Here is a 26,471-nt window from a genome sequence, read left to right as displayed (position 1 = left end):
GGCCAGAAGTAGGACGTGGTTGCTATTCCCACTACTTTCTGGTGCCCAAGAAGGACAAAGGGGGCCTACGTCCTATCTTGGATCTAAGGAACGTCAACGGGTTCTTCCGGAAGGAGAAGTTCAAGATGTTGACTTTGGCTCAGGTCTTGGCTGCTCTAGACCCGCAAGACTGGATGGTAGCGTTGCACCGGCGTTACCTGCGGTTCACAGTAGGCCACGAGCACTTTCAGTTTATCGTGCTCCCCTTCGGTCTTACCAGCGCCCCACGGGTGTTCACAAAGGTGATGGCGGTGGTCGCAGCCCATCTGCGCAGATTGGGGGTTTCAGTCTTCCCCTATTTAGACGACTGGTTGTTGAAGGCAGGCTCGCCCCAGACAGTCGTCCACCACCTTCAGATGACGGCAGACCTCCTGCACGAGCTGGGGTTTTCCATCAATGTGCCGAAATCACACCTGTGTCCCTCTCAAAAGCTCTTTTTCATCGGAGCGGTTCTCGACACGGCGCAGTTTCGGGTTTATTCTCCGGAACGGCGAGTCCGGGATATTCAGGCTTTGATTCCCATCTTCCAGCCGTTATCCCGGGTTTCGGTCAGGTTGACGCTGCGGCTGCTGGGGCTGATGGCTTCCTGCATCCTTCTGGTGCATCACGCCTGGTGGCGGATGCGGGCTCTGCAGTGGGACCTGAAGTTTCAGTGGGCCCAGCATCAGGACAACTTGTCCGACCATGTCTTGATCTCGGAGGGCACTGCGAGACAACTGCAGTGGTGGTTCATGGACCCCGATTGGGTCAGAGGCAGATCCCTCTCCCTTCCCCAACCGGAGCACGTTGTTGTGACGGACGCGTCCCTCCAGGGCTGGGGAGGCCACTTGGGAGAGGCAGAGATCAGAGGCATCTGGTCTCCGGCGGAGTCCCGGCTCCATATCAACCTGTTGGAGCTCCGGGCGATTCGTTTGGCACTGAAAGCATTCCTCCCCTTTGTCAACGGGAGTGTAGTGCAGGTGTTCACGGACAACACCACCGCCATGTGGTACTGCAACAAGCAGGGCGGGGTGGGGTCATGGACCCTTTGCCAGGAGGCTCTGCGCCTCTGGCAATGGCTGGAACGTCAGGGCGTGACTGACGGTTCAACACCTGGCAGGTTCTCTGAACGCCAGGGCGGACGAACTCAGCCGTCGGTGCTCGATGGATCACGAATGGCGTCTGAACTCGGACGTGGCGCAAGGCCTCTTTCTGCGATGGGGAGAGCCTTGGTTAGATCTATTTGCCACAGAAGAGACCGCGCAATGTGGAGAAGTGTGGCTCACTGGTTAGAGCAGGCAGACCCTGAAGCAGAGGTCAGACCCGGGATCAGGGTTCAATTCCCGACGCGGCAGGGTCTTGAGCTCAAATGTCCACGGACTCGATAATTCTCGCTTCAGTGCCTGACCTAATCATGGGTTCACACTCTGCAACTCTGGGCATTAAGCTTGCTTAATCTCCACAACGGCCCCCTGCGGCGGGATGCCTGGCTTTCACCTTGGGGATGCCTGTTAGGGGCTATCTCACAGGGAAAAGCCAGGACGGGTTCCCAAGGCAAGCGCCGAGATGCCTCCGGGTAGTCGAGGGCTATATAAAAACATACAAAAAAAAAAATCAGTTCTGCGCGTTGGAATTTTCAAGACGGCACTCGCACGGCGACGCCTTTCGGCGCGAGTAGAGTTGCGGTCTGTTATACGCCTTTCTGCCTATACCACTTCTACCCAGAGTGCTGAAGAAGATCAGGTGCGGCCGGGCCCAAGTCATCCTTGTGGCTCCGGACTGGGCTCGAAGGTACTGGTATCCCGAGCTACTCAGCATGTCAGTCGGTCCCCCGATCCGCCTGCCCCTTCAGGAGGACCTTCTGTCGCAGCAGCAGGGGACGGTCTTCCACCCGAACTTGTCCAGCCTCCACCTCCATGCGTGGAGATTGAGCGGCGGCAGTTGAGGCCATTTGACTTGCCTCCTGAAGTCTGTGATGTGATTCTGGCAGCCAGGCGTTCCTCCACGAAATCGGTATATGCCTGTCGGTGGAACAAGTTTGTGGCATGGTGCACAGCAAAGGCGTTGGATCCTCTCTCTGCCCCTCTTTCTGAGGTTCTTCTCTTCCTTCTTTCTCTTGCCCAGCAGGGCTCTGCTCTGGGCACTATCAAGGGCTACCTTTCTGCCCTGTCGGCCTTTCTGAGGCTGCCTGATCAACCTTCTTTGTTCAAGTCCCCCATTGTAACAAGATTCTTGAAGGGCATCACACACATGTATCCACCTGTTCCGTTTGTGATGCCTCAGTGGGACTTGACCCTGGTTCTAACATTCTTGATGTGTGCTCCCTTTGAGCCCCTTCATTCCTGTCCTCTCCGTCTCCTGACTTTAAAGACGGCTTTCCTGGTTGCCATCACCTCTGCCAGGAGAGTGAGTGAGCTCCAGGCTCTTTCTGTCAAACCTCCTTTCCTGTCCATTCATCCTGACAAGGTGGTTTTGAGAACTAGACCTTCTTTCCTGCCCAAAGTTGTCTGCTTTTCACATCGGGCAGTCCATCACCCTCCCTTCCTTCTTCCCACCTCCGCATCCTTCGAAGGATGAAGAGCGGCTCCATCGTCTGGACCCAAAACGTGCGCTTTCATTTTATATGGATCGCACACGCCAGTTCCGGGTGGATGACCAATTGTTTGTTGGCTACGTGGGTGCGAAGAAGGGAGGGCGGTACATAAACGGACCATCTCTCGGTGGGTCGTTTTGTGCATCAAAGCGTGCTACTCTTTGGCTCGAAAGGAGCCTCCTGTTGGGCTGAGGGCCCATTCCACTCGGGCCACGGCGGCTACTACTGCCCTGGGCCAGGGAGTCCCCTTGCAGGACATTTGCCAGGCGGCTACGTGGGCCTCGCTGCACACCTTTGCGAGGCACTACTGCCTGGACAGTCCAGTCCGGAGGGATGGCTTCTTTGGCCGTTCGGTCCTCCAGGACTTTCTGGTGTAGGATTGTATTGGTTCGCAGACCCACCACCGGGGTTGGTATTGCTGGGGTATCTATTCTAAGGTAAGGAATCTAATACTAACCTGTTTCTTTCAGATGAACACGTTACTTACCTTCGGTAACGATATATCTATAAGAAACAGTAGTTAGTATTAGATTCCTTACCGCCCCACCCATCCTCCCCGTTCTGCGAACTGATACCTAGGGTTAAGGACATCCCTTTCAGGGCCCTAGTTTCAAATGGCACCAGTGTTGGTTCTTACATGGCTCTGCGTGTTCTGGCGCGGAAAAGCTGTGTACAAAGAACTGACGTCAGTGCGCGGAGGCGGCGTCTATATACTCCCGCGACGTCATCACGGCGCACGACGCCGACGACGGACGCGGAGCCGCAGGGGACGCCTGCAGACGACGCCTACCGACGCGCAGGGGTACTGCTACGCAAAGGTTTCCGGATCCAGACTGACGCCTGGGATATTCTAAGGTAAGGAATCTAATACTAACTACTGTTTCTTACAGATATATCGTTACCGAAGGTAAGTAACTTGTTCGTTTCTTGCTCTTGATCTGGTTTCTTTTTCTTGATCTGGTTTCTTTTTCTTGCTGTTTTGGCTACATCCACACAGATTTGTTCAAAACCCTGTATAACCTCATCTGGGGAAGAATCGTGTTGGAGGATCCTCAAGTTGAATAGGGTTTATGTTGCCCCATTTCAATCTCACCCCTTGATTGGTGTTATACTGAATGGGTCAACGTCGACTTACCCTTCTGGGGCTATTAAACTGAGGGAAACAGTAAGGGGGTTATGGTCACTAGCGTTGTTTTGGTTCAACCTCAAAGTTACCAGCAAGTGTGGCAAACTTTCTCGATATGAACATAAAATCAATAAAACTTTTCCTAACTTCTCCAACGTAAGGGGGGCACTGTATTAAAGGGCTACTAACGAGGGTATCAGTCGGACACAATTCATTTTCAATGATAATAGCATTTAAAGCCTCGCCCTGTGGTGTATGAATAAAAGGCAGCTGCCGTTGGCACTCTGTTTCCAGCGTCCCGTAATCTTGTTTAGTGCTATACAAGCAGGTGATACAATTAAAATCCCCCACCCAGAGGAGGCACAGAGGCTGCCACTTCCCCGCTAACTTATTGATTTCTGCCTGTAAGGTTTCAATAATGTGACAACTGTTTTGGTGAAACATTTTGTAATACCAGTTGACCAATAATAACTTAACCTGAATCAGGTTCGAGATCATAGTAAGTTGGTACCAGGGATAAATGGTCTCATTTGGATTCTAGGCGTAGAGGTTACGCAGCAAGTTAGTGATGCTCAGAAGATTATGGCTAAAGTAGATTCTCTATCCAAAGAAGTTAATCTTTTCAAAAGCAGGCAGAGAATCTAGAAAACTGCATCAGGCACAATACTTTTCAAATTTGTTATTCCTGAGAGCACAAAAAGAGCTGATATCATTAAGTTCCTTAAGCTCAATATTCCCTAGATTGTTTGCCTAAAAGATTCTTCTGACCTCATTATTCAAAGAGCTCATCATGCATTGGCCCTTCACTATCCTCCACCTCTGGCAGATCAAGAGGGATAAGTTCATTTTTTCTGCAATACTCTGATCTTATGAAAGTTCATTCTGCCACAAAAGAACACAAACAAATGTTAATGTCTGGTCACAGGGTTTTCTTCAGTGAAGGCATTGAAGGAATGACAGCCACTCGGAGAAAAGAAACTTTGGACTTACGCCCAGCTTTGCAATCCATGAATGCTAAATTTGTTCTTAATCATTGCAGTTTCTTCAAAGTTACCTAAAGGGATAAAATGACCACCTTCGACAACCCAGCTGATTTGAAGCAGTTTATCTGTACACATAAGGAAGAGACGATGTAACTTGGTAAAATCATTATAGCAAAGACTCCATCAATTGTTATTTGGGTTTCTAAATCTTTCTTTACACTTCACAGGTTTCCAGTCTTTCCATGACATCTGGAACACTCTGTTTTCTGTTCTGGTATTTGCTTGGTCTCATTTCTCTTTATCCATCATTGTCTTATCCTGTTCCTGTCAGTATCTCTCATTATTCCCCCTCATTGATCCCGTTTATCTTCTTTTCTTCCTTTAATCATATTTCCTAGTCCTTCTTCATCCATTGCGTAACTTTTGTTTATAATCATCGGGCGTCTGCTCTGTATTGGCTTCTGCATTTACGTTCCACCCCACCTACACTTATTACACTTCTTTTTACTACCATTTCTTATGGCTAAAGCCATCCAGATTCCTGTCATCTCCTCTTTACTATTGCTAGGGAGATATTGTAACTCCCTGATTTCTCATTACTCTTCTAGCTTCCCCCTTTTCTTTATATACTTTCTTTTCTTCTCCCTTTCACTTATTACAACTCATGATTTGTCTTGCAGCCTTTCAATGTTGGTGGGTCATTTGTAAATGCCTTGTATATTTTCTTGAAGTTATTGTCATAGGTCACATAGGTTTATTTATGTTTTAGGTATATTTATCTTCATTCGTGTTTTCAATGAGTAATTATCCAATGAGTTTGGTGTACCCCTAAAAGGTGCAACAAACTTGTGGGCGGCTAGGTGTATAATGATTACGACTGCAAGACCATATAGAGTGATGTTCATGATCTGTATTTGCCGTATGAAGGGGGGCAGTTGCGGTGGGGGACTTTGTTACTCTCCTTACTAGTCTGTAATTGAAAAACGTGCGCAGCTTGTGATGTGTTCTCTTTACATCTGCACAAATGAAGAAGTTAAAAACTCCTTGGTGAAAACACAGTATAGCAAACATTGTTGTAATGATATAGATTTCTTGTCAACCACTTTCACAAATCTTGGAGTGCCAGGACCTGTGTTAGGAAAGCAAAGTCTCACCTCAACAAGAATATCCCAAAATTTCACAAAGACAAGTTACAAAGAAAGTGTTCTATATTAAAAAGAAAATAAATCCTCTAACCTTTCAAAGTACCATTTGCACTGTAGGAACAGTACCAAAGATAAGCTTTCAAAGTCCTAAGGGACCCGCTGAAGATAGAGATGCCCCCCCACCCCCACCTTAAAAAAACAACAACAAAAAACAGTGCTTCACAGCCTGTATCAGGACCTTCTTTCTTCAGAAAGGTCTTGGCATCATTCATATCTGCAAACATGCACATCCGGTTTGTGACCTATAGAAAGTTTAGCTGATTACCCTACTATTGCTTCTGTGCCCAACTATACAAATCCCATATCCAAGGACTGAAATACCCAACTCTTAATCAGAGTTTTTCTTCTTAAATCAGAAAATATTAGGACTCTAACCCCTCTGTAAACAAATCCATTTTTACAGAGCGCTGCCCTGATGACAATTGCACATTCGACTGACAAGCACAGTTCTAGTTTGACTCCCACAGCATCACAAGAGATTCCACTGGTACCACATACGGCAAGTCAAAATGCACTATGCACCTTAATCTGGTCAACCTTGTGATCCACTACGACTTAAGTTTCAAGAGGTCATGTAAATGTACTGTCAGAGTTTCTCTTTCTCTGGCTCTTGAAAGTTCAGAATGTGAATGTATCCCTATAGGGTTTTAGCTTACAACTACAATATTCGCATCACTTTCTTGAAACACTTTTGAAACTTACTAGGTTTCTTGTAAATATGGGACAGTTTTGAATCTCATTAAGTTCAGTTGTGTTGCCCCCAATTCCTTGTTCAGAACATTTAATCTGATTTTGAAACTTCTCCAGTTTTACTACAGTTGCTATAACTGTGGACTATTAAGTTCCAGTAGAAGGGATGCTCCCCCCCAGTGGCAGTCATCAACAGGGATTCAATCCTAGACAGCATGTTGTCCTGCATCTCTTCCTCTGCATGTTACCCATCATGGTTGACCCCATTGTGTCCGAGGCTGAAGAAGTCCTTCTCTTTTCCCTTGGTTTATTCGGGACGGGGGGGGGGGGGGGTTGACTCACTAGCCACGGACAATTGCACCAAGGTTTTTACTACTACTGTGCAACCCAAGTCATGTGTACTACTACTGTGCAACCCAAGTCATGTGTACTACTACTGTGCAACCCAAGTCAAGGACTCCATGGAGGACCATGCAGAAGAACTTGTGGTCACAAAAGTGTAGCAAGGGCCCTACTGCTTTCTTCAATGTATATTCGCAGACCCTGCTTCCCCCACCCCAACTCCCTCTCCTTGATTATTTGCCGATTGGTCTGACCTGGCATCTGCCTGTCCTCCATTACTACTAATGAACATCTGAACTATGAAGATTTATAGTGACGAACCGGTAATTGTATTATCAACACTTGGCTGATTGCTTAGGTAATACAAAATGTTTGGCCTTGTCTTTTTGTGTATATGGCATACTGCACTATTTTAACCCGGCATAAAATACACACAATTTATATCTTTTGCAGTGTCAACGGAGAGACTTATTCGAGCGGTATATATGCTGTATCAGAAAAAGAATCTTGCCTTCCCTGTGCGTTCTATGCTCCTGAAATTCTTCAGCAGAATCTACCTTCAGGATGAAGATTTTAATGTCCTTTTGGGCAGGTGAAAATCTTATATGTTAATACTCTCAAATACCCGTATTCTGTTTTGAGGTGTGAGTTTTATTTTGTTTAAGTAGTTTATTAGAGATATTGTGCTCTTGCAAAATAGTACTGCTGAAACAGTTCTTGGTTTGCTGTATTTTCTGGAGTTTGTGTAACTGTCGTGAAATGCCCTTTTAAAATCAGTTAAAAACTAACCTGTTTCTTAGTTGGCTCCATGGGATATAAGCTTACAAGTAAAGTTATCGCTATGCAAAGTAGTCCTTATGAGATGTAATCACAGGGCATGTTATGCAGGATTTGCCTTAATGCTCACTTTCAGCTAGAATACATTTAATGGAGAAGTGTCAAAACTTAAAACATTTTGAAAATACCAATGGTTGAAGTAAAGTTATATTTAGGTGTTTAAATGAGTTAAAAACGAACGCTTAAAAACAAAAAAAACTTACATTAATAGATACCTAGATGTGTAAATGCTCTCCTTTGTCTGATTCTGTGTCATGTCCCCCATCTTCCTGCTAGGCATGGTCTTTTGCGCAGCTGCTACCCCTCCTGCCTGCACTCCGTGCTTTACTTGCTCCCCCTAGCCAGCTCCTCCCTGCCCTCTGTTGTCTGAGTACATGCCTCTGCCCCCTCCCTTCTGCTTGTATTGTCTGATGTGCTGAGACTGCCCCTCCTGCTGTCCCTCTGTGGTTAGATTGTCACACTAGCCCCCTCACTCAAGTGCTGCATGTTCTTTGTGCTGCCTCTGCCCCTCTCAGCTTTGCTGCGTGATTAGCTTTCTGCACCTGCCCTGTTTTCCATGCCTTCTGTCATCTGTGTGCATGCTGCTGCCTGCCTGTACTGCACCTTCTGCTGTACTGCCATTGCCTCTCCTGCCTACCTATCATGGTCAACTTGCTGTCTCAGTCAGTGCTCCCTTCCGGCCCCTCCCTTCCATCTTCCTAGTCCATGCCCTACATGGTCCGTTGTGCTGCTACTGCTTCTCCTACCTGTCCTCCATGGACCTCTTGCTGGCTCTGCTTCTGCCATCTGGTGTGGGAGTCCAGCCCCTACCCCCTTACTTCTGCCCTTCATGGTCCTCATGCCGATCCTAGTTGGTTCTTTGTGTTGCCACTGCCCCTCCTACTTGCCCTGTATGACCAGCTTGCTGCTCCAGACCCCCTCCCACCTTCCCTCTGTTAACTTCGAGTATGCCTCTATCCACTCCCTTCTGGTGTGTTGTGCTTTCGCTTCCCATCCTGTCTGCCTTGTGTGATCAGCTTGCTGCTCCTTCCCTTACCCTTTGAGCTCTGTTGTCTGTTTGCATGTTCCGGCCCCCTTACTCGTTTTCTCCATGGGCCTTTGTGCTTCTGTTGCCCCTCACTCCTGCCCTGTAAGGTCTAGTGCCCTGGCACTCTGCTCCCTCCTGGGCTGTGTGATCAGTTTGCTTCTGATGTCCTCTCCTCCCTGACATCCATTGTCCTAGTCATTGCCCTTATCTCCCCGCTTGCCCACCATTGTTTTGCTACTGCCCCACCCACTTGCCTACATAGTCTGTTGCACTTCCCACCCTGCCTACCCTGACGGTCATCTCCTGCCTCTTTACTGGCTGTAGGAAGCTGGCTCTGTATATACTATACCAAAGTGAGGTATAGTGTGCACAGAGTCCAGTGGAACCCCAAAGGTAGGCAGGGATAAATTTAGATAGCACCTCACTCTCTATTTGTGGTAGAGTGCTCAAGCAGTAAGGCTGTATCAGAGGACCGTGTTAAGCATTTGTTGTACACACTGTCAGCAAATTAATTCACACACTCAGACTGAACTTTAGACCAATTGTTTTGTATAAAAATAATCTTTTACTTATTTTATTTTCTAGAACCAAGCAAGCCTGGCACAGTAGTAATGCTGTTTGTAAACAGTTTGAATTGTAATTGTATATGCACTTTGTTTTGACTTGCAGTATGGTTGCAGAGAAATGCAATACTTTGTAAATTCAGTACATAGACTTGAATGGGCATTTCAGTAAAATACCATGTAAGTTACTTTTTGGATTACTTTTCTTACACAGAGTAGCATACCTATATACTACTCTGGGACGTTTCCTGTAAACAGGTAAGTAAAATCGTTTGTTAAACAGTACAATTAAAAATAAAAACTCTTTAGGTTTTTAAACGGACACAAACTTTTCTAAGAAAAACAGTCAATCTTACCTATGGAGGAAAATAGTGTTATTGGTTTTAAGGTATTTGGTAGTGGGAGTTGAGGTTCTGGGGGTAGACTCAGGGGTCCCCCAGGGTCAAGGATGTGCTCTAGTTCCACCCTCAGCGGCACGAGGGCGGAGGGGAGCAGAGTCCTGAGGCCCAATTTTATCCAATGGGGATAGGGGGACTCTGGTTGGTGGCTGTGGATGAGCTGGCCACTTAGTTGTGGGAGCAAAGGTCCTGCACTTTAGCTTAGGGCAAATGGGGACACAAAGTAGCACCAAAGGTGCACCCTTGACAGCACTAGGGCGGCCGGGTGCAGGGTGCTGTTTTGACGTTGGGCACCCTGTTTGCAATGGGGAACCTCCAGTTTGCAAAGGCACTGCAGGCTTGGGGACGAAGGTCTTATGGGTGCAACCACCACTTCGGGAGGTAAGTTGGGGGTTGGTTAGGCACCATCAGTTTGGCCACCCAAGGTCATAGGGCGTTCGGTGCAGGGGTGCCTTTTGGGGTCGGATCTTCTTAACCAGCCCCTGGTCGCTGTTCCGGATTTAGGCTGCAGGCGTCAGCTGGAGGCTCGAGGCAGGTCAGGGGTCGCCAGATCTCTGATTAGGATCGCCGGGGGGACCGCCTTGTGGTTTTTTGCCGCTCGGGCCGTGGACGACGGGTACAGAGTGGGGTAATGAGAGGTGTCCAGCAGTTACTATAAAGAGGAAAAATGTGAGTGATCTCCATCACCTAGTTTACATTAATTTTTTAATAATTAGGTTTCAACGTTGCATTTTAAAGTTTGTTTATCTTGTGTATGTAACCTGTGCAATATCTTTGTTGTTAACAAATGTCACATTCATTTTTACATTTTTGTATAGAATGCTTTTATGGTTTTAATTAACCGAATAAAGTTCTTTGACTGACTGATCGAGAGGTGTCCGGCCGGAACCAAAGGTTGCAGACTAACAAATCCGGTGTTTACCGGAGACAAAGTCTTTGTGGTAGAAGTCAGGCAGGTCCTCTGGGGTTTTTGAGGTTGCTGACTGCAGGACACACCGGGATTTCGCAGGAGCAGGTTCGAGTTGGAGACAGGCCGGTAGGGTAGGGGCCAGGTCAATGGGCGTCTCCTCTTGTTAGCTTTTGCACGCCTGTTCGGTCCTTCTTCTCTTGTAGTTTCTTCTTGTCTGAGGAAGCAAGGTTCAGGGCTACCCCTGAATACTAGATTTAGGGGTGTTACAGGTAGGTAAAAGGTAGGGACCAATGGACCCCTTCCCTGGGATGTTACATCCTGGATTATGCCTACCTCCAGTGGGAGGGGGGCATGAGCATGTCCTTGGTTGGTTGAGTCCACCCATCTGTAAGATGGCGGGGACTAAGAGTTGGGCTTCACCTTGCCTCCCCCACCTGAGGGGAGGAGTCGACAGCAGTTGACACACCTCTCTTCCTCACTTGTTTTTCCAACCGGTTCTCCCGCCCAAAGTGGGGGTCAGAACCAGTGGGGACCAGTTGCTTGAAAGCAGCAAGTGGCTGGGGAAGCTCATAAAGGGGGCAAGCCTTTGACGCTTCCCCTATTGTGAACCCTGCCCATCCGGGGGGAGGAGTCTTGGCACCTGTGAAAAGTTGGCCTGATATATGATGTCTCCAATTCTGGGGGCACCTTGTATCAGTCCAAACAACCCTTATGGTGTCTGGTTGCAAGTCAACCTTATTAGACAAGCTATCCTAATGGTAGCATGGACTAAGCAGCCTTAAAGGCTTAAATCAAGAGGTCGTGTTAAGCGAGCTTTTTTACCAATCACAATCCTGTAATATCAAATAAAAGGACACCACACAAGTTATATATTATAAAAATATATGTATTTATTACTAGAATAATCCTCTATACTCTTTGAGTCTAGAGGCACAAGCATTTAAACAAAAGCACAGTATAACATATGAAAGTTGCACAATTATGGATGAGGCCGGGGGGGCCACGCAAACCATATATTAAAAAAGTGGTATAAGAACTACCAATCGAACAGTGGTTAGGCCTAGGGCCTAGGGAATCGCTGGGACCAATCGGGACTAGCAATGCTGAAGTCGGGAAAAGCCCGCAGGAATCGGGTCCAGCGCTTAAAGCACACGCATGCACCAATGCAATGTCAATGATGCGTAAAAGTTACTGTTTAAGGAACCTTCCGACTGACCTAGAAGGACAAAACTTTAGACACATACACTAGAGGTGTGTACCAGTGTAGAAACACCGGCGTTGCTGAGTTACCTCACCCACAGGAAGCGGGTGCACAGGTGTGAAGTAGTGTCGGGTTTCGTCACGCAGGTCGCTGGTACCTGAAGAAGAAGATGCTGCAGGCGTCGAGAAGAGAAGTGTCCGGTGTGATCCAAGGGTGGATCAAAGATCTAGAGTACCTGAAAGCAGAGGGGACAGAGTCTGGGCCACTCAGCAGTGACCAGGGTGGAACCAGGAAGTAACCAGGCAATGTCGGGCGCAATCAGGTGGTTGTTGAGAAGCTTGTCTCCGCTGCCACGTGGACTCTGGGGCACCGAGGATGTCCAGGAGTGGATCACGAGCTGTCCCACGAAGGCTCTCGCTGCTGGCAATTGCAACCCACGCAGGACTCGAAGATCGCTTCTTACTCGGACCAGCAAGGTCAGAGCGGGTGCTCCTTTTCAGGGGAGCGAGGGCCAGTCCAGAGTAACCGGACTGGCAGGTCAAATTCAAAGGTTCGTCGGTACTGGGGCCGCAAGCCAACGAGCAAGCGACCGGACCAACGGGTTGAGCCAAAAAGTGCAGAAGGGCCCCACGCAGCACTCGGTGAGTGTAGAGGAATGAGCTTCGGTGCAGGAGTGGCTCAGGACTGGGGCTTCTCAAACCCCAATGCACAGCTTCGAGGGTGCCTCGGGAGCTGCACGGTCAGCGCCTCGTGGTCTTTCCAAGATGGCCGACCCCACGCTTCAGGTCGCCTCCACGGGTCTCAGCTTTGCAGGGACTGTGGACCGGGCTGTTAGAAGGCAGGAACCCTGGGTCTTGTCGAACTCTGTCACTCGAGTTCCGGCGGGAACTGCAACAAAGCAAACGTTGAGGTACTGGATGGTGCCTGTTTGCACAGGGTGGTCACTCCTTGACCACAGGGGAGATTCTTCAGTCTCCTACGTCGAGTAGGATGTCGAAGGGTCCAGAGTTTCGTTTCATAAGTTTCAGCCAGGATAATCTTAATGCTTTGGCACTGCTCCCACTCTTATACCAATCTGGTGGGCTGGATTACCTGCTAGGTCCTTCCTATGGGTGGGACCCAGGAAGGGGGTGGTTACACCTCTTTCCCTTTGTCCAGGGTCGCGCTGGGACTGGGGCTGGTGAGCCCCAGAACCGGTTTGACCGGATTATGCAAGGGGAAGCCTTGTGCTCCCCAGGCACCGTCTGGTTTCTTTCAAACCTACCTGCATCAATCCACTATCTCCTGTCTGGGTTGGTGTGACACCTTCCTGCGACAGGAAACCCTTTGTCCAGGCCTCCTCAGTCAAGTTACGGTCAGCAGCAGGAGGTCAGACTCGTGTCTGTAGCAGAAGCGTCCATTTTGTGATGCTGAGGCTCTTTTAAAAATCAACCGCGTTTCAGTAAAGTAACATGTCTTTTCCCTCTAGAAGGGTGGAATGCTACCCCCGTCAACAGGACTGTCGAGGGGGTAGTATTCCAAAACGTATGACACCAAACACGACATGTTTTGATAAAGCCAAACCAAAGTTAGCACATAACCGGGATGGATTATAATGCACTTAATAGTATATGGTTATGGCATTATCCCGGAACAGCTTAGGGAATTGGTCCAGACAGCTGCAGACAGGCTCAGCTCATGCTAGAGCACCATCTCACATAAAACCAAGCACTCTGCCTTCAGGATTGTTAAGGCCTGCCATAGGAGTGACTTATAGGTTTATATGTGTGCAGATATAGGTTTAGAATAGGTTTAGATATAGGTATACTATATCTAAGCAAGGGGTGATTACACCAACTTGCCCCAGCTGAGTGATCAGCCAGTTGTGTCGATTTAAGTACCAGCCAGGGGTGGCAAAAGATATGCTGCAGCCCCTGGTAGGCCTTGTTGGCACCTATGCCCTGAGCACCTATAGTGCATGGTACAGGGGCTGACAAGGTGTGCAGTTCCAATTGGGTTATGTACCTATAGTACATGTATGTGAATTTAGAGAGAGAACAGTAGGCTGTGGGTCTGATTAGCAGGCCCACAGCCACATTAAGTCGAAAACCAGTGAAGCAAAAAGCAAAAATTTGGGGTGACCATAGGATAGCAGACCCTACTCTCATACAGCACCTCATCGCATAATGTGCATTGTTTCAAACCCCAGAGAGCAGCAGTCTCTCAACCAAGGGGTCCAGAAACATGTCTGGTGGTGGAAGCTGAAAGCAGCCACTCAGCCTGGACACCAGTGGTTGGTTAGTTTTCAGGGGGCATCTCTAAGAGGCCCTCTGTGTGCATTTTTCATTAAATCCCACTCTCACATCAGTGTAGGTTTAATGTGCTGAGAAGTTTGATACCAAACTTCTTGGTTTTCAGTGTAGTCATTATGTTGCTGTGGAGTTCGTAATGACAAACTCCGATCACCATATACCCCTAATGGGAGCACTGCACTTACAACGTCTAAGAATGGACTTAGACACTGTATGGGTACAGGGCTCATGCACCACTAGCTTCACACTGGTATTGTGCACCCAGCTACAGCGGTGACTGATCTAGGTCAGGGCAGTGGCTTGTAGGCATGGCACATAGAGATGTGTTATTACAAGTATGGTAACTTGGGTGCACTGTGCACTATTCACTGAGTTGTAACCAAACCCATATGTTTAATCCAAATGTATTATTCTAAAGCAATGCTCCACACTGATATTCATTTATACATGAATGATATTCTTATTTGTCATGTCTTAATCATAATCATAACCACAACAAAAACATAAACCGAAATAAACATTCAATACATGATTCAATTTTTTGTTACCAATTCTACTCTTGTCTTCATAGCTCATAAATGACTGTAATTCAACATTCTTTTAAATGCCCGATGCATTTCGGGACGTTTCAGTCCCTTCCTCAGGGGCAATCTACAAAGGAAAATGATACACTTATAATGTCATCAACAAAAACTTTGATTCCACATCAGCTGCATTACCTGGCCGCCCGTGTTCTGAATCATTGCTGCAACTCGCGAGAGACCCTTGTATCCAAAAGTACAAATAACCTGACTCCCCCAACGTGTCGAAAGTGAGTGTGTTAATTATAACCTTGTTTCAACGAATGATAAAAAATGTAGTGCATAAACACCCGAAGTGCTGATAAAACCTCCAGAAAAACTGATGAATGATGGAATACCTCGTAGGTATGCTCTGTTATGCTATGACGAGGTAAACGTTTATCCTGACCAATGTTAAGAAAAAATCTGTTATGACTACAGTGCCCTAGACGACTGGCTATACAAAGTGTGCAGCAACATGAAATTGGCTCACCTGAAAGGTTGAAAGCGTAAACATCTTAGCTAGAAGCCGTTCGAACACCAAATATCCGTGGCTGAAGCAAAAAAGAAAATCTTAACTTAACATGCAGCAATGGAGACGAGGAATACTACTGTAGTACTGGTGCGCTGAAAACGCTCTTACCTGACAAATTTAATGATGCCTTGCGTAGTATCAAAGAAAGCCGGTTAAAAAGAAGAGGTCCTGTAAGGAAAACTGCCAAAAAGGAAAATATGGAACAGTCATGTGACTCCTGTAAAACCGAAATCACCACCTTGTGATCGCCCTGTTATGAGCTGATACCTCTCTCCTACGTTCAGCGTGCACCATTGATGCATGCAGGGTAATTTCCCCTCTGTCATCATGAAGATAAAATAGTACTGCGCAAACCTAATTGGGGCCTCAATCTTAACATGGGAAATGTAAAGCCTCTAACTAATAGTTGATCATAGTATGAATACTGTGCAGATACAATGCCAGTGTTGCTCCTGAGAGTGAATCTCATGGATAAATCTGAAAGTTTGCTATATTAGGTAAAAACAAATGACAGAAAAAAACTGTTGTGAAATGCACGTGTGCACTGCTAAAATAATATGTAATTATCCAGAAAGATGTGACTTTTGGCATTAAGGAGGATCGCTATGTTGCCTCCAAATGTTCAACTAATCAAGATACTAAAAGGTCGACACACATTGATTATCAGCCAATGATGAACTACAACAACTCGATAACTCTTAAAGTAGAAAAGGTATGCCATGCAAGCCTTCTTGAAAAACATATATATTTTTCACTGGGATGTACGTAGTCATACGTTATTTATGACCTTGGGTCAAAGTGAAGTCTAACTATATATAGGACATGCGTCCTGGAAAACTGATGTTATAAAAAATGATAAATGGAAAATGAAACAAACCTGTGCCCCCCTGGATGTGTATCCCACCCCCATTAGTATTAGTGTTCCTATGAGTTGAGTGATGTGTTGAATGTCCACTCAGATGTGCTGTTGGATCCTAACGTAATTTTAAAGAGTGTCCCTATTGATTATTCAGTTTATAAAAAACTTGTCTAAACGGTCATTTAAACCAGTGGGTATCATGATGTCCAGGTACTTAATCCGATAAGTTTCTCTTTGAAGTAATTTCTTGGTATTGTAAGTCCCGGGTTGGGATATCACTTTTTCTATAAGTTGAAACCTAAGTTGTGATATGGTGTGTTTAGCCTCATCACAATGGCGTGCTAAACTTGATGTAGTACTTCTAGTTCTAATCTTACTTTTGTATTCTGTAATCCGAACCTTAATTTTGCGCTTCTTCTTCCCTACGTAGGCCATGCCACAGGGACACTTAATGCAGTAGACCACATTATTCGTGTTGCAATCACTTGTATGTCGTAATTGGACCTTTTTGCCAGTGGATGGATTTTTAATTATTTATAAAGTTTTATAAAGCCCGAACATGACCCTTGCGGGTATCAGAGCGTTGTACACACTTAGAGTACATGAATACATTCTGTAAAATAGAAGTCAACTCAGTGGCCCCATAAGGAGTAGACAATGAAGATCAGGGACCTGGTAGTGGGCCACACTAGATCCAATTCTCCTATGTGTAAAATATTTCCTGTAGCATTTAGCAAAACAAACAAAAGTGAACATTACACTACATAGTATAATAATTGACAAACATGTGGGAGGGGTACCACAGTTATAAAACAATTAACAACCAACCCTAAAAATGCATGGAGAGCAAAAGTTGGGATAAAAGTTCAGTCAGTCGGGGGTGCGTGGCCAAGCCGGCGAACATGGCCGTCGTTTAGAGCCTGAGCTCCGACCAGCCTAACATACTAATGAACATTTATCCTGGCCCTGGGCTTCAACACAAGTCCCTTGCAACGGCAATCGGCGGCGGAGGCGCTGGGCTGCACTCGGTGGCATCTCTGGCTCTGCAAAGCCCTGGGAGGAGGAGCAGCGAAGCGGCGGGGTCCCACGAGGTCCGTTGGGGCCCAGACAGCCGGGACCTTGATTTTGGGGCTGCTGGGCCCGGGCGTGTCCGCTGGTGCTGTCGTGGAGAGGGGTGCGGCGCCGGTCCCTGGAGCCGAGAGCAGACCTCCGCCGAAGGTGCTCCTGTGGGAACTCCAGTGCGGATAACTTCCTTGGGGGTGCAGCCGGTCCGGAGGAGCTTGGTGGGCCTACGCCGCCGGGACCTCAATTTTGGCATGGCTTTGCCTGGATGGGACTACACGCACCGCGGTAGGGGAGGCCTGGCACACTATCTCTCCTGGGGGCTCGGGTGGCCCGAAGCCCTCCTGCGCCTCATTGTCTCCCTCCCCCGGGCTCGGAACGGGCGGCCCCGGCCTGGGCGGGTCAGACGAGACCCCCATTGCTGAACGGACGGCCCCCGGAACCGAGAGGTGAGCTGAACGAGCTGCTGGTGTGCATTGAAAGTACTCTGGGACCGAATCTGGTCCCGGTGAGGTCCTGGGACACCTGGGGGAACCAGCGGCCACCAGCTGAAAGATCTGTGGGGTGCGTGAAGAGCCGTGGGCCCGGATGAACCCGTGTGGCCCACATAGCCGGGACGCCGACTTTGGAGTGGCAAAGCGGGAGTGAGTCGGTCGGTGGCTGTGGTACGGAGGAACAGCCTTGGGGCTTGCCCCGGGTGCAGGACTACATCGCGCCATCACCATTGCCGCTGGGAGCCTGCAGGGAGGTGCGTTACCCCATGTGGAGGAGCATTGACTGAGCCCTGGTGGGGCTGACGGAGTGCGCCGCCATTTTGAGCTGGGCGCCCATCACGGCGGCAGTGGAGAGCCCCGGTGGGGAGGAGAGTGCCTACTGAAGCCCTGCCTGAGGCTGCATAACAGCGGAGACCAGTGGTGAGTGCTGCGCTCCCCCAGTTGGGAATTCGGGGGTCAGTTTGTGCCCCGGTGGGAAGGACCCTGAGTCTGTGTGGGACGGGAGGGGTGCTGCCAGGGGCCAGTCTGGGCGGGGGGCGCCTGAGTGAGAGTCCCCGGGACACTTGAGCACACGGTCGGACAGGCGCGGTGCGACACTGTGCCAGTGCGTGTGGACGCGGACTCCTGACTTATACCCGTTGATTGCGGTTGCTCCTGACCCTCCGGCCCTAGACAGCAGCCCGCATAATCGAGCCACCAGTAAGACTCATATCCTGTGTGGTGCCAACAGTGAGCCATGACACGAGGTGGAGCCGGAGGGGGACAGGGTAAACACGCGCCCATAGACAAATACACAGAGGTGGTGGGATCTGGTGGCCCCTCGGCGCCCTCTCCGGACAATGCGGCGTTGTTTGCCGCAATCACGCAGTCGAGGGACATGCTCGATGCGAAGATAGGGGCAGTCTGGCGGATGTTACCCTTCTCCGACAGGACTTGAGGAATGCGGTAGAGCGTATTACAAGTGCGGAGACTCGAATATCTGGAGTTGAGGACGACGTGTCTACTCTTAAACGGAAGGTCGCAGACATGGAGGAAGTGCAGAAGGGCCTGGTCCTGAGGGCGGAGGATGCGGAAGGACGGGCCCGACGCAACAACCTGCGCTTTGTTGGCTTTTCGGAAGGGTGTGAGGGGAGCAGAACAGAGACCTTCATAGCTCAGTGGCTGGAGGGTTGGATCCTGGCGGTTGCCCTGTCTAGATTCTTCGTGGTGGAGAGAGCCCATCGGGCACTGGTGCAGAAGCCCCCGGTCGGTGCGCGCCCGAGACCGATCATTGCCGAATTCCTGAATTATGCGGATCGGGATGCTATCCTGCAGCAGGCGAGAATTAAAGGTACTCTCACACACGACAACGCCACTATCATGATCTTCCTGGACTACACGAGGCTAGTGCAGCAGCCACGCCAATCCTTCCTCGCTGCCAAAGCCCGTCTCCGAGATCTAAAGCTTCAATATGCGCTACTCTATCCGGCGCGGCTGCGGGTTATCTAGAAGTCCTGCACGCTGTTCTTTGACACTCCAGAAGAAGTGTTTTAGTGGACTGAAGAGACAGTCAAAATTCGCCTTAACACTGCCAGGGATGGAGAGTCGGACTCTTCCTCGAGTGGACTTGCCAGGGAGGGCTTACGGAGCCAGTGTCAGCGACGCAGAGGATCGCGCTGAGGCAGGAGTTCGTGCTCCGGCTCGGCCGCATGTCAGGTCAACCCGACACAAGATCAGCAGCCTGTAGTGCCTTGATGACAGTGGGACATGAACGTTGTTTAATGTGTATGCTATTAATGGAAGCCCAGGTGCAATGTAGATTTAGGCTAGGAGCCCGTCCTGTTCAACATGGGAGGGTGGGAGTGACGGCCTAGTCCTTATGGGTTGTTACTTGGGGATCCATTGGAGGCTGCTGCGCTTGCTCCTCTGTTGGGAGCTTGGTCGTCATCCGTCCGCGACAGGTGCGTCCATGTTTGGGAGGTGCGGGGTGGGGCAAGGATGGGGGGGAAGGGTGTTCTTGGGATGTTGGGGGGGGGGGGGGGGTGTTCTTGGGATGTTGGGGGGAGGCCTTTCTTTCGTGCGCTCTACTGCCTAATGTATGCCATGTACCATGCTGGCTGGATGCTGGAACTCCTAGTCCTATACTTGCCATATTGTTTAGATGTCTACTGTCAGGGAGGGGGGGGGGGGGGGCAGGCCCCGGATCGCTACGGGTCATGAGTTGGAATGTGAGAGGGATGCTAGACAAAATTAAGCGGAGACCGTGTTTCAGTATGCCAAAAGGGTGGGTGTGGATGTTCTTTTGTTGCAGGAAACCCATTTGCTTTGAACCAAAGCACTGTGCCTGCAGCGCTCTGGATACACACAGGCGTTTAACTCCGGATTTACAAGGGGCTCTAGAGTGGTGGCGGTCCTTATACACCGCAGGGTGCCATACATTCATAAGCGCGCCTGGGCAGACACATAGGTAGATACGTGGTGGTGCAGGGGGAGATAGGCGGAGATAAGGTGACTTTTGGTATCGTCTATGCCCCACCACCGCTCCAGTGGCCACAGGTTGAAAAGATCATGTCCCTGTGGGGTGAGATACCTGACTCATTGTCTATTGTGGGGAGGGGGACTGGAATGATGTTGTGGATAAAGGTTGGTACAGGTGGCGGAGGGGGGCGGCGGGTCAGGATCAGGGGAATGAAGGTACCAACACTAAACTGTCAGCGATGATCACAGGGCTCGACTGGCTAGACGCTTGGCGACACAAACATGGTGCGCAAAGGGATTACACATACTTCTCGGCGGCGCGGGATTCGTTCTCCCGGTTAGATTACATTCTTCTCCCTAGGGGGGGTCTGCCTCTTGCATAGCTTCGGTGGAAATCTTACAGTGGGCCTTTGTCAGATCACTTGCCTGTGCTCGCCGTGCTGCGTGTGGGCCCAGCCATGCAGCCGTTTCGGTGGCGGATGTCGGCCTGGCACTTGAATCAAGACAAATACACAGCGCACCTCACGGTAGAAATAGATCATTATCTATCTGCGAATAAGGGGTCCGTTGACTCCCCGTCTACTCTCTGGGAAGCTTTGAAGCCTACATTGCGAGGAGTGGACATATCCTGGTGCGCGGCGGCCAAAAGGAAGCGACGTAAGGATTTAGTGCGACGGGAGGCAGAGCTGGAAGCACTGGAGCGCAGAGCCCGAGAGGTAGATGGCGGGCGAGCACGGCAACAGCTGGTGCTAGCGCAACAACAACACGCTTCGATTTTGCTGGGCGAGGCAGGCCTGGTTGGCGACCCGTAGTCTGGTTTACCAGTCTGGCGACATGTCCTGCAAAATGTTGCACCATCTTTGTCAGGGCATTATACATGCACAGCCGCTACCTCGGGTGGTTACCCCTGAGGGGGAGCCCATGCTAGATCCAGTGGAGATTGCGGAGAGCTTTGCCGGGTACTACGAGGCCCTATACGCCCCCAGGGAATGCTTAGAGGCTGATACTGTTCAGCGTTTTATTGATGACCTTCCACCAAGAGCCGTCTCGGATGAGGTTAGGGATCTGCTAGATCAGCCTCTGACCGACAAGGAGTTGGGCGCCGCCCTGGGCGAACTAAACCCGGGCAAGGCGCCGGGTCCTAACGGATTCCCAAGTGAATTCTTCCGGAAGTTTTCGGTTCAGCTGGGCCTGCTTCTTAGACCGGTCGTCGAAGAATCATGTGAGAGCGGTTCACTCCCACCGGACTGGTGACATGCCGAGGTGGTGGTGTTTTTGAAGCCTTGGAGACCCTCGGAGAGCCATGCGTCTTACCGCCCAATATCACTCCTGAACACTGAAGCCAAAATTTTGCCGAAGGATCTTGTTACCAGGCTCAAGCCGCATATTACAGATCTGGTACATCCGGATCAGGCCGGGTTTATGCCGCAGCGGGCTACCCGCCATAACATCAGGAGGGCTCAGGTGGCGGTGGCGGCTTGGAGAGGATTGGGTGAGCCGGCTGCGTTGTTCCTGGTGGACATGGATAGGGCGTTTGATTCACTTAGCTGGACGTATCTCTTTGCCCTGCTGAGCCGCCTAAATCTCGGCCCACGGTTTTTAGCGTATGTCCACTTTCTTTATACCGGCCTCACGGCATCAGTGCGTGTCGGGGGCGCAGTGTCTCGCTCATTCCCGGTCCGGAGGGGGACGCGACAGGGATGTCCCCTCTCCCCATACCTATTTGCGCTCGCCATGGAACCCCTCGTGGCGTGGGTGCGCATGGATGCCCAACTCAAGGGATTCCGATGGGCGCCTGGTCTCGCCGACAAAATAGCTCTATACGCTGACAATGTCCTATTTTTCCTCACTGCCCTGGACTGCTCCGGCCCGCGACTGTTGCGCATTTTGCAGATTTTTGGCGAGACCTCTGGCCTATACATGAACCCGGGCAAATCCACGCTGTGGCTGTTGGGTGACCAGCGGAGCGTTGGGGACTGGGCATCGGGCCTCCGGTTGGCGACGGATGGAGTGAAGTACCTGGGAGTCTTTTTATCCGAAGATGCGGCTATATCCCGGGAACGCAACATCACTCCAGTATGGGATCAGGTACGCGAAGACCTGATGGTCTGGGCGCGGATACCGTTATCTATTCTCGGGAGGTCTGCAATTTTTAAAATGGTGGCGCTCCCACGCCTGGTGTACCAGCTACGGAATCATCCACATGTGATTCCCCCCGCTGGTTTCGGCAGGCTAATTCTGCTTTGAGCGCATTTTTGTGGGAAGGGGGTGTGGCCCGAGTGGCTTTATGGACGTGCTTTTTGCCAGCATACACCGGTGGTCTGGCCACGTCGGACGTGCTCTTTTACTATCAGGCGGCGCATCTACAGGTGTTGAATGACTGATGGTATGGTGACAGGGGAGACCCGGCCTACGCCGTTAAAAGACATTTAATGGGCTCGGCGTCTGTGCATACGCTGCTGTATGCGGCACCCCTTAGGAGGTCCCTCCCATCAGCCACGCAGGTGGTCTTTCACGTGTGGAGGCAGGCGCTGCGGCGGACGGGTTGGTGGAGTGTCCTCACACAGGAAACCCCCCTCTGGTGCAACGGAAGGCTCCCACAGCTGGACGCCCTGTCGGGCTTCAGGGGCTGGGATGCCATTGGTATTTCCACCCTGGGAGACGTTCTTTCTGGCGATACACTAAAATCCTTTTCAAATTTACAGGAGGACTATGGGATGCCCCGTGTGAGAAGTTGCCCTGATATATAATGTTCACTATTCTAGTGAGCACTTTGTATCAGTCCAAACAACCCTCATTGATGATTGGTTGTAAGTCAACCTTATAGACCAGCTATCCTAGTAGCATGGATACGAGCAGTCTTCGGGCTAAACTCTAGAGGGCGTGTTAAGCCAGCTGTTATACCATCACATATACCCCTTGAACACCAAGTGAAAGGACACCACACAAGTGTTATGAAAATAAACAGTGTATTTATTTAGATCACAACAGCCCTGTACTCTTTATGAGGACAGGGTACTAAGCACACAACAAAACTCTTACGAAAATACTTTAAGTTGCACAATTTACACAAATGCCCGAAGGGCACGAAAAACCATATACTCTAAAAGTGGAATGCGAAATTACTAGCAGGTAAGTACTGTACTAATAGGCTTTGGAATCGCTAGGACTGGACTACTGAACCTTCAGATTACTAGCAGGAGGCCTAGGGGACTCGGGTGCAGAGTGTGCACTCTCACGCGTGATGCGGGCCAAAGTCTATGGATGCTAGAATTTACAAAGTTAGTGATATCGGACGAATCCGACTAGGTAGAGCTGAAACGAAAAAGGATCTGGACCCTTGGATAGTGAGGCTATGCTGGGGCACCGAAATGCCGAAGTTACCTAGCCCAGGGGCTGCGGTTGCATAGGTCTGGAAAGACGTCGGGAATCCTCGTTGCAGTCTATGGAGCCTGAAAGAAGAAGTTGCTGGCAGGCGACCAGTGAAGAGATTCGGATGGATCCAAGCCTGGATCGGAGATGGAAGACACCTGTAAGCAGAGGGGACCAAGTTCTGAATCACTAGCCAGTGATTAGATGGGCACCAGGATGGCACCGGCTGAAGTCACCTCGACCAGGTGAGTGGGCGACGCTGGGCTCTGCAGTCTCACGGACCAGGAGGCGTTGTCGGCGACCAGGATGGAGGTGCGAGCTGTCCCACGATGGTATCTGCTGTCAACGTCGCTAGACCCAGGATTGGGACAACAAGTCTTGGCAAATGCAAGCCCACGCGGTGGACTCAAAATGGCGTCTGGAGTGGACCAGGAGGGTCCGGGGTGCTCCTCTTTTGGAGGGGAGCAAGGGCCAGTCTGGAGCAACCAGACCAGCGGTGTTGATTTAGTCGTCTGGAAGGCCACAAGCCAGCGGGCTAGTAGTCAGACAATGCGGTGAGCAGCAAAAAGCAGAAGGGCCCCACGCAGATCTGTTGGATGCTGGAGGGCTGAACTTCGGTGCTGGAGCTGCTCAGGGTTGGGGCTTCTCGGACCCCAAAGCACTCACTCGAGGATCCCTCTGCGGTTGTGCTGGGCAAGCGTCGTGCAGTCTTGAAGATGGCCGGTCCCTCGAGGTCTCGTCGCACCCACGGATCTCAGCTGAGCTGACGATGTGGGTAGAGGTCAGAGGTGCCAGGGAAGCCGGGTCTCGTTGTGCTGGTCAGTCGGATTCCGGAGGAAGGACGTGCAGCAAACGGCAGTGTTCTTGGATGGTGCCTGCGGGTGCAGGGTGACTACTTAGTCACAAGGGAGAAATCTTGAGAAGAAGTCGAGAGTTCCTTTTGTAGAAAGTAGTTTCAGGATTCAAAGATGATCTAATTTGGAAGGGGGCCCGCTCCTATCTTTATACTAGGAAAAGGGGCTGGCACGCGACTAGGTCCTGCCCATGGTTGGGACCAGGGAAGGGGGGTGGTTACACCCCTCTCCCATGCCGGTGTGGTATTGGGTTCCCAAGGCCTACATGCTCCGCAGAATACCCACTTACACCAAAAGAACTGTTGGCACGGAAACTGAAAAGTACAAAAGACAAGTTTATTAAGACCCCATGGGATGGTGGTACATTCCTACAGCACCCTTCGGCAATGCAAGAAGTATCACACCGAACGTTGGTGCGAGTCCTTCTTTTATACAATTTACAAGCAATAAAAAGGTAGGCGATACAAGGTTACAGAGTTTAGGTACATATATGGTCATTTTTGGAGCACAGCCAACTCATGGGAGGGGTTACAACTCCACTGGTCAGTTTGGCGGAACATTCCTGAGGGGTGACTAGTCAGTTGGAACTGCGCATGTACAGGCTTGACCGTTACTAAAAATAGCCTGTTGCTGGGCAAACTCGAGTGGTCAGCGGCACGGACAAAGGACTAAAGGGCATGCTGACCACGAGGCCGCTCATTGCCTAAAATGGCCGCCGTAACATACAAAATGGCGTTTTCGAATAAGGCCAAGTTAAGGGAAATAACGTGTAGCAAAGCTAAGCGCTAACCCAGCCATTGTCAAATTACGACAGACGACCCTTTTAGGGTTTAGCTGAAGCTACCTCATAATGGACATAGTCGGGATACTCATCATCGATATCAATTGACATAATTTGAGCTACTTCTTTATGAAGCATCAATTCCTTTTGAGCAAGAGCTCGTCTAGATGGAATACAAGCTGATAAACACATAGAACATAATGCAGGGCCACATTGTATGCATAAACACAAGAAGAAGAACTATGATACATAAAATCGTCAGTAGCTTCCAGCCCCATGTACTAAGCATTGACCAGAACCACCCCGAAAGGGTCCATGTACCATTGTCCGGGTGTATTTCCGCAGCAATTTTGTGGAGTTTTGATATGGCATCATATACAGATGGCGAGTTGTTAGGCACGTAAACACAGCAGCTACTTCCGATAATTCTACATGCCCCCCCTCGATCGGCTAGAACTACATCAAGAACCATCCGGTTCTGAAGCGTAACAATTCTGGATATCTGAAGTTCTTCCGTTATATTTCCCAATGCAAAAGCGGTATCATTAGCTACAGCCTCAACAACACGGGTCAGTCGTCGTATTTTCCGACTATTCAGAGCAGCCCCACAAAGGAAAACAAACCCAAATTGAAATCTACATATTGTTGTAGTGCCGTATCGGTCTGGTCAATGTCTTCCAGGACTACAGCACGTTTAACTCTATTTAACACAAAGTCGTGATACAAAACATAGTCATTATGGTACATTGGCGGGGCAATGAATACAGGGGGCAATACAAAAGAGATATAACATGTGCCTAGCCATCCTAACGGGAGCTGATGATAGCCTTTATTTCCACAAATGAAATATGTATTTCGAGATGCCACAAATGATATGCCATTCGGACTGTCAAATGTAAGTGTGGTGTTACATTCACTTTTTCCAACCGGGATTGTACCTTTATTTCGTATACACAGATCCGCTTTAGTATCAATGACATTTATAACATGAGAACTGGACATATTAATGTTCCTTTGATTACTGTAAGCCCGGGGTGCAGAGACATTATCGGGACGGTACTCCTCCCATTCGAACCGAGTACCTTCAGCTTGTGGATAGCCATCCCTGTCATGGTAACATATTTTATTTAAACGGAACAGCACCCCCCCCTTTCGTTGGCCAGCGCAAGGTGAATAAAAGGGTGTACCAAGCATTGCAGGAACCGTTATGGGAAAACGGGAGTGGGATGAGTGGTGTGCCCCCTTTCTTCTGATGTCCAGGCAACATCCCACACACCCTACAGTTAGAAGTGTTCGTCATATTATGGGGACAC

General features: G+C 49.5%; 1 protein-coding gene across 2 annotated transcripts in view; it reads left to right on the top strand.

The window, feature by feature from the left end:
* TEX10 (testis expressed 10) overlaps positions 1-26,471 on the top strand; it is a 591,356-nt gene that overhangs the window by 101,314 nt on the left and 463,571 nt on the right. For both annotated transcript variants that reach the window (XM_086965321.1, XM_086965322.1), the window contains exon 6: positions 7,411-7,549. In XM_086965321.1, the coding sequence (XP_086821447.1) occupies positions 7,411-7,549 (139 nt within the window). The remainder of the gene's footprint in view (positions 1-7,410; positions 7,550-26,471) is intronic.

This window comes from Lissotriton vulgaris, chromosome 4_1 (genome assembly GCF_964263255.1).
Source record: "Lissotriton vulgaris chromosome 4_1, aLisVul1.2, whole genome shotgun sequence".
Classification (NCBI taxonomy): domain Eukaryota; kingdom Metazoa; phylum Chordata; class Amphibia; order Caudata; family Salamandridae; genus Lissotriton; species Lissotriton vulgaris.
The sequence above is the reverse complement of the archived record's forward strand: the minus strand, read 5'-3'. Positions and strand labels throughout refer to the sequence as shown.